Raw genomic sequence first — 8,815 nt, forward strand, 5'->3', positions numbered from 1 at the left:
TAGGAAAACATGCAAAATCGGCAGTGTATCAAATACTTGTTCTCCCCACTGTATTTATCTACTACAGGGTCAAGGTTGGGGAGGACCACCTGACCACCTGACTCCACAGCTCCCAACTGACAGAGGGACAGAGAGAGATGCACACCTGTTCATTTGGAACACTCAGACATGTGTTACTAATCTGGTAACACAGGTTGGGGACCTGGACAAGTTTGGCTGCAAGAGGGGTTGGATCAAAGCCACAGCCCAAAGGTGGGTTCCAAGGGATCGGGCATCTACCATCCACTATTCAGATTCAGTGGGTTTGGATCAATTGACCCTCTGAGTTTCAACCTTCTCACAGATTCTGGAAGGATTTAAACTATGATTTAGCGTGGTTGAGACAAGAAGACTGCAAAGACAGACATTGGTTTCCTGGAATTTGTCATATCTTCACAAAGGATCGTTTTTTTTACTGAAACTGTGTGTGGAAACTGACATTTTCAATTGTCAAAACAGATAAACTAACATCCCCAGAACACCCAAGAGTTCACAACCATTTCAGACAATATGCACTGCCTTCCTCTTCCTTGTTCATCTTTGCCCCGCCCCATAATGTCCGTAAGCCCCACCTTGTTCCTTGGACTAATTCTGTTCCTCCAATTTGGTCCCCCGAGGGCCAGGGCTCAGAATGACACTGAGCCAATCGTGTTGGAGGGGAAGTGCCTGGTGGTTTGTGACTCCACCCCCTCATCGGAACCTTCGGGTAACGCTCTGGGGATGTCGGTGCGGTCGGGGACTGGTCGAGTGGCATTCTCCGCTGTCAGGAACACCAACCACGAACCCTCAGAGATGAGCAACCGTACTATGACCATATATTTTGACCAGGTTAGTGAGTGTGACAATAAAACATTAACATCCAGGATACTGAATACCTATACTGGCCAAAAGTGAGCGACAAATTTCACCACCAACTGTACGTCAATGAGAGGTTAAGGTAAACTGCTACACCAACTGATTCACCATCTCTCTCTTTCTCTCTGCCTCCGCCTGCTCCCTCTTTCTCTCTGTCTCTCTCTCCTTTACATCTTCTCCCCCCACCCCTCTCTGTCTCTCTCTCCTTTACATCTTCTCCCCCACCCCTCTCTGTCTCTCTTCTTTACATCTTCTCCCCCACCCCTCTCCGTCTCTCTTCTTTACATCTTCTCCCCCACCCCTCTCTGTCTCTATCTTCTTTACATCTTCTCCCCCACCCCTCTCCGTCTCTCTCTTTCTCTCCTTTACTCCTTCTCCCCCACCCCTCTCCGTCTCTCTCTTTCTCTCCTTTACTTCTTCTCCCCCACCCCTCTCTGTCTCTCTCTTCTTTACATCTTCTCCCCCACCCCTCTCCGTCTCTCTCTTTCTCTCCTTTACATCTTCTCCCCACCCCTCTCCGTCTCTCTCTTCTTTACATCTTCTCCCCCACCCCTCTCCGTCTCTCTCTTTCTCTCCTTTACTTCTTCTCCCCCACCCCTCTCCGTCTCTCTCTTTCTCTCCTTTACTTCTTCTCCCCACCCCTCTCTGTCTCTCTGTTCTTTACATCTTCTCCCCCACCCCTCTCTGTCTCTCTGTTCTTTACATCTTCTCCCCCACCCCTCTCCGTCTCTCTCTTTCTCTCCTTTACATCTTCTCCCCCACCCCTCTCTGTCTCTCTCTTCTTTACATCTTCTCCCCCACCCCTCTCCGTCTCTCTCTTTCTCTCCTTTACTTCTTCTCCCCCACCCCTCTCTGTCTCTCTGTTCTTTACATCTTCTCCCCCACCCCTCTCTGTCTCTCTCTTCTTTACATCTTCTCCCCCCACCCCTCTCCGTCTCTCTCTTTCTCTCCTTTACATCTTCTCCCCCACCCCTCTCTGTCTCTCTCTTTCTCTCCTTTACTTCTTCTCCCCACCCCTCTCTGTCTCTCTCTTCTTTACATCTTCTCCCCCACCCCTCTCTGTCTCTCTCTTCTTTACATCTTCTCCCCCACCCCTCTCTGTCTCTCTCTTTCTCTCCTTTACTTCTTCTCCCCCACCCCTCTCCGTCTCTCTCTTTCTCTCCTTTACTTCTTCTCCCCCACCCCTCTCTGTCTCTCTCTTTCTCTCCTTTACTTCTTCTCCCCCACCCCTCTCCGTCTCTCTCTTTCTCTCCTTTACATCTTCTCCCCATCCCTCTCCGTCTCTCTCTTTCTCTCCTTTATTCTTCTCCCCCACCCCTCTCCGTCTCTCTCTTCTTTACATCTTCTCCCCCACCCCTCTCCGTCTCTCTCTTTCTCTCCTTTACTTCTTCTCCCCCACCCCTCTCTGTCTCTCTGTTCTTTACATCTTCTCCCCCACCCCTCTCTGTCTCTCTCTTCTTTACATCTTCTCCCCCACCCCTCTCCGTCTCTCTCTTTCTCTCCTTTACATCTTCTCCCCCATCCCTCTCCGTCTCTCTCTTTCTCTCCTTTACTTCTTCTCCCCCACCCCTCTCTGTCTCTCTCTTCTTTACATCTTCTCCCCCACCCCTCTCTCTCTCTCTTCTTTACATCTTCTCCCCCACCCCTCTCCGTCTCTCTCTTTCTCTCCTTTACATCTTCTCCCCCACCCCTCTCTGTCTCTCTCTTTCTCTCCTTTACTTCTTCTCCCCACACCCCTCTCTCTCTCTCTTCTTTACATCTTCTCCCCCCACCCCTCTCCGTCTCTCTCTTTCTCTCCTTTACATCTTCTCCCCCACCCCTCTCTGTCTCTCTCTTTCTCTCCTTTACTTCTTCTCCCCACCCCTCTCTGTCTCTCTCTTCTTTACATCTTCTCCCCCACCCCTCTCTGTCTCTCTCTTCTTTACATCTTCTCCCCCACCCCTCTCTGTCTCTCTCTTTCTCTCCTTTACTTCTTCTCCCCCGCCCCTCTCTGTCTCTCTCTTTCTCTCCTTTACATCTTCTCCCCCACCCCTCTCTGTCTCTCTCTTTCTCTCCTTTACATCTTCTCCCCCACCCCTCTCTGTCTCTCTCTTTCTCTCCTTTACTTCTTCTCCCCACCCCTCTCTGTCTCTCTCTTCTTTACATCTTCTCCCCCAACCCTCTCTGTTTCTCTCTTCTTTACATCTTCTCCCCCACCCCTCTCTGTTTCTCTCTTCTTTACATCTTCTCCCCCCACCCCTTCTGTCTCTCTCTCCTTTCTTCTCCCCCACCCCTCTCTGTCTCTCTCTTCTTTACATCTTCTCCCCCCCCCCTCTCCGTCTCTCTCTTTCTCTCCTTTACTTCTTCTCCCCCACACCTGTCTGTCTCTCTCTCCTTTACTTCTTCTCCCCCACCCCTCTCTGTCTCTCTCTCCTTTATTTCTTCTCCCCCACCCCTCTCCGTCTCTCTCTTCTTTACATCTTCTCCCCCACCCCTCTCCGTCTCTCTCTTTCCCTTTCTCTCTCTCAGATCCTTGTGAATGTGGGCAGCCATTTTGATCCAGCACGGAGCATCTTCGTGGCACCTCGAACAGGAGTCTATAGTTTCTGTTTCAACGTGGTCAAGGTCTATAACCGACAGACCATTCAGGTGAGACAAACACGAGGACACAAATACAAAGTTGATGCCCTACACAAAACAATGTCAGGGTGTGCATAGGAAGGTAAGGTAATTTGAAAGACCATGATTAATCTTGTTCCTTGTCTCCTGCCCCCTCTATCTCTCTCTATTCTATATCGCTCTCTCTCCCTCTCTCCCTCTACCCCTCCACCTCCCTTTCCCCTCCCCCTCCCTCTATCCCTTTCTTTCAGGTGAGTCTGGTTTTAAATGGACATCCGATCATCTCAGCCTTTGCCGGGGACCAAGACGTGACCAGGGAAGCAGCCACCAATGCTGGCTTGGTCACCATGGAGAGAGGAGATAAGGCTTATCTCAAACTGGAGAGAGGGAACCTGATGGGGGGATGGAAATACTCCACCTTCTCTGGGTTTCTGGTGTTTCCTTTGTAAGAAGGGATGGGGGAAGGGGAGGGAGAGACGAGGGGGAGGAATGTGGGGAGATAGGAGTGAGAGAATAAGAGATGGGTAAGCAAGTGAGTAATTGGACAGATAGAGAGGATGTGAGAGATAGAGAGAGAGAGAGAGAGAGAGGATAGGATGGGAAAGAGATAGAGGACAAGACAGACTGAGGAGGAGTTCGTATAACAAAGGAGGAGGAATTTGTATTACAAATGAGGAGTTTGTATCACAAAGGGGGAGGGGTTTTGTATTACAAAGGAGGAGTTTGTATCACAAAGGGGGAGGGGTTTTGTATTACAAAGGAGGAGTTTGTATCACAAAGGGGGAGGGGTTTTGTATTACAAAGGAGGAGTTTTTATCACAAAATCCTGAATGGTACCATTTTGCAATAGACTTTTTTCTATACACTGCTCCAGCATATGAATGATACTGTAGATCGTACAGTAGGTGTCATGCTTGTGTAGTTATGTATTGTGGATCATATTCAACTTCCTTTGATGCATGAAATGCTAATAATGACATAATAATAATAATAATTACATAGAAATAATAATTGTTCTAAAGGTAATAAAAGACAATGGAATCTTTGTAGGTAAAGATCAATCAAGGACAGGCTTAACTGAATGAACAACAGAGACAGAATGTAATCTGGCATTTTATTGTATAGTTTTGGGGTATGGCCTCGTCGCTGAGGAATGCTACTTGGAGCAAGATGATGATGACAGGTAGCCCTATGATGGGCAGCTGGCATCGAACCACCCCACCCCCCTACTCTGATATACTTTATGAATGCAGGCCCAGATCACAAATGTAATCATAAGGGTGACACTGTAACTGTATAATAGAAGTTGACCTTACCACAGATCTAGGATCAGATTCTATGATTCTATGCTCCCTATGATAACCTCAACTGTTCGGGAGATCACATAAAATCTAACCCTGAATCAGTATTGAAAGGGATTACTTCCACCTTCTCCAAAGCTGTGCATGTGTTTGTGCTGTAAATAGTGCGGACACCTTCAACGCTTCGAGTGGAGGAGTCTGGGTAAGGACTCCTGCAGTTCACCCTGGTGGATCCGGCGGCAGATGGTATTTTTGGCGAGGTGTGTGTGTGTGTGTTGCCTATGGGTTTCATACCGTACACTGTCACAACCAATTTCTCTCGCTGCTTGAATACCGAGAGGAGGCATGTAAGAATATATAGGAGGGGGTGTTGGTTTATTCTTTAAAGATGTGTGTGTTTATAGAAGTGTTAATATAAGATTATAAGCTTAATATGTACTGATATACAGTTGAAGTCAGAAGTTTACATACACCTTAGCCAAATACATTTAAACTCAGTTTTTCACAAATCAAATCAAATCAAAATCAAATTTTATTTGTCACATACACATGGTTAGCAGATGTTAATGCGAGTGTAGCTAAATGCTTGTGCTTCTAGTTCCGACAATGCAGTAATAACGAACAAGTAATCTAACTAACAATTCCAAAAAAAAAAACTACTGTCTTATACACAGTGTAAGGGGATAAAGAATATGTACATAAGGATATATGAATGAGTGATGGTACAGAGCAGCATAGGCAAGATACAGTAGATGATATCGAGTACAGTATATACATATGAGATGAGTATGGCATAGTGGCATAGTTAAAGTGGCTAGTGATACATGTATTACATAAGGATGCAGTCGATGATATAGAGTACAGTATCTACGTATGCATATGAGATGAATAATGTAGGGTAAGTAACATTATATAAGGTAGCATTGTTTAAAGTGGCTAGTGATATATTTACATCATTTCCCATCAATTCCCATTATTAAAGTGGCTGGAGTAGAGTCAGTGTCATTGACAGTGTGTTGGCAGTAGCCACTCAATGTTAGTGGTGGCTGTTTAACAGTCTGATGGCCTTGAGATAGAAGCTGTTTTTCAGTCTCTCAGTCCCAGCTTTGATGCACCTGTACTGACCTCGCCTTCTGGATGACAGCGGGGTGAACAGGCAGTGGCTCGGGTGGTTGATGTCCGTGATGATCTTTATGGCCTTCCTGTAGCATCGGGTGGTGTAGGTGTCCTGGAGGGCAGGTAGTTTGCCCCCGGTGATGCGTTGTGCAGACCTCACTACCCTCTGGAGAGCCTTACGGTTGAGGGCGGTGTAGTTGCCATACCAGGCGGTGATACAGCCCGCCAGGATGCTCTCGATTGTGCATCTGTAGAAGTTTGTGAGTGCTTTTGGTGACAAGCCGAATTTCTTCAGCCTCCTGAGGTTGAAGAGGCGCTGCTGCGCCTTCCTCACGATGCTGTCTGTGTGAGTGGACCAATTCAGTTTGTCTGTGATGTGTATGCCGAGGAACTTAAAACTTGCTACCCTCTCCACTACTGTTCCATCGATGTGGATGGGGGTGTTCCCTCTGCTGTTTCCTGAAGTCCACAATCATCTCCTTAGTTTTGTTGACGTTGAGTGTGAGGTTATTTTCCTGACACCACACTCCGAGGGCCCTCACCTCCTCCCTGTAGGCCGTCTCGTCGTTGTTGGTAATCAAGCCTACCACTGTTGTGTCGTCCGCAAACTTGATGATTGAGTTGGAGGCGTGCGTGGCCACGCAGTCGTGGGTGAACAGGGAGTACAGGAGAGGGCTCAGAACGCACCCTTGTGGGGCCCCAGTGTTGAGGATCAGCGGGGAGGAGATGTTGTTGCCTACCCTCACCACCTGGGGGCGGCCCGTCAGGAAGTCCAGTACCCAGTTGCACAGGGCGGGGTCGAGACCCAGGGTCTCGAGCTTGATGACGAGCTTGGAGGGTACTATGGTGTTGAATGCCGAGCTGTAGTCAATGAACAGCATTCTCACATAGGTATTCCTCTTGTCCAGATGGGTTAGGGCAGTGTGCAGTGTGGTTGAGATTGCATCGTCTGTGGACCTATTTGGGCGGTAAGCAAATTGGAGTGGGTCAAGGGTGTCAGGTAGGGTGGAGGTGATATGGTCCTTGACTAGTCTCTCAAAGCACTTCATGATGACGGATGTGAGTGCTACGGGGCGGTAGTCGTTTAGCTCAGTTACCTTAGCTTTCTTGGGAACAGGAACAATGGTGGCCCTCTTGAAGCGTGTGGGAACAGCAGACTGGTATAGGGATTGGTTGAATATGTCCGTAAACACACCGGCCAGCTGGTCTGCGCATGCTCTGAGGGCGCGGCTGGGGATGCTGTCTGGGCCTGCAGCCTTGCGAGGGTTAACACGTTTAAATGTCTCACTCACTTCGGCTGCAGTGAAGGAGAGACCGCATGTTTTCGTTGCAGGCCGTGTCAGTGGCACTGTATTGTCCTCAAAGCGGGCAAAAAAGTTATTTAGTCTGCCTGGGAGCAAGACATCCTGGTCCGTGACTGGGCTGGGTTTCTTCCTGTAGTCCGTGATTGACTGTAGACCCTGCCACATGCCTCTTGTGTCTGAGCCGTTGAATTGGGATTCCTGAATCCCAATTCCTGAAATTTAATCCTAGTAAAAATTCCCTGTCTTAGGTCAGTTAGGATCACCACTTTATTTTAAGAATGTGAAATGTCAGAATAATAGCAGAGAGAATGATTTATTTCAGCTTTTATTTCTTTCATCACATTCCCAGTGGGTCAGCAGTTCACATACACTCAATTAGTATTTGGTAGCATTGCCATTAAACGTTTTGGGTAGCCTTCCACAAGCTTCCCACAATAAGTTGTGTGAATTTTGGCCCATTCCTCCTGACAGAGCTGCTGTAACTGAGTCAGGTTTGTAGACCTCCTTGGCTCGCACACGCTTTTTCAGTTCTGCCCACAAATTTTCTATAGCATAGAGGTCAGGGCTTTGTGATGGCCACTCCAATACCTTGACTTGTTGTCCTTAAGCCATTTTGTCACAACTTTGGATGTATGCTTGGGGTCATTGTCCATTTGGAAGACCCATTTGTAACCAAGCTTTCACTTCCTGACTGATGTCTTGAGATGTTGCTTCAATATATCATCATAATTTTCCTACCTCATGATACCATCCATTTTGTGAAGTGCACTAGGCCCTCCTGCAGCAAAGCACCCCCACAACTGCTTCACAGTTGGGATGGTGTTCTTCGGCTTGCAAGCCTCCCCCTTTTTCCTCCAAACATTACAATGGTCATTATGGCCAAACAGTTCTATTTTTGTTTCATCAGACCAGAGGATATATCTCCAAAAAGTATGATCTTTGTCCCCATGTGCAGATGCAAACCGTAGTCTGGCTTTTTTATGGCGGTTTTGGAGCAGTGGCTTCTTCCTTGCTGAGCGGTCTTTCAGGTTATGTCGATATAGGACTCGTTTTACTGTGGATATAGATACTTTTCTGTCAAGCAAAGAGACACGGAGTTTGAAGGTAGGCCTTGAAATACATCCACAGGTACAACTCCAATTCACTCAAATTATGTCAATTAGCCTATCAGAAGCTTCTAAAACCATGACATCATTTTGGGAATTTTCCAAGCTGTTTAAAGGCACAGTCAACTTAGTGTATGTAAACTTCTGACCCACTGGAATTGTGATACAGTGAAATAATCTGTCTGTAAACAATTGTTGGAAAAATTACTTGTGACATGCACAAAGTAGATGCCCTAACCAACTTGCCAAAACTATAGTTTGTTAACAAGAAATTTGTAGAGTGGTTGAAAAACAAGTTTTAATGACTACAACCAAAATGTATGTAAACTTCTGACTTCAACTGTATGAACCATACATACTTCATATCAATGTTATTGGAATGCCAATATATTCATAAATTCTATTGTCTCTGGATAAGGGTTACAAAAACACGATAAAGATTATAAAAGGGAAAAATAGACTTGTTCTAGTGGTAAGACAGATGAAAACACTGATG

General features: G+C 46.8%; 1 protein-coding gene across 1 annotated transcript; it reads left to right on the top strand.

Moving 5' to 3' along the window:
* LOC121847612 (cerebellin-1-like) lies at nucleotides 1-5,305 on the top strand. The gene is made up of 3 exons (XM_042329532.1): nucleotides 1-867; nucleotides 3,403-3,522; nucleotides 3,744-5,305. The coding sequence occupies exons 1-3, from the start codon at nucleotides 550-552 to the stop codon at nucleotides 3,939-3,941; spliced, it is 636 nt and encodes a 211-aa protein (XP_042185466.1). The 5' UTR covers nucleotides 1-549; the 3' UTR covers nucleotides 3,942-5,305.
* The last annotated feature ends 3,510 nt before the right edge of the window (nucleotides 5,306-8,815 follow it).

This window comes from Oncorhynchus tshawytscha, linkage group LG10 (assembly GCF_018296145.1).
Source record: "Oncorhynchus tshawytscha isolate Ot180627B linkage group LG10, Otsh_v2.0, whole genome shotgun sequence".
Lineage (NCBI taxonomy): Eukaryota > Metazoa > Chordata > Actinopteri > Salmoniformes > Salmonidae > Oncorhynchus > Oncorhynchus tshawytscha.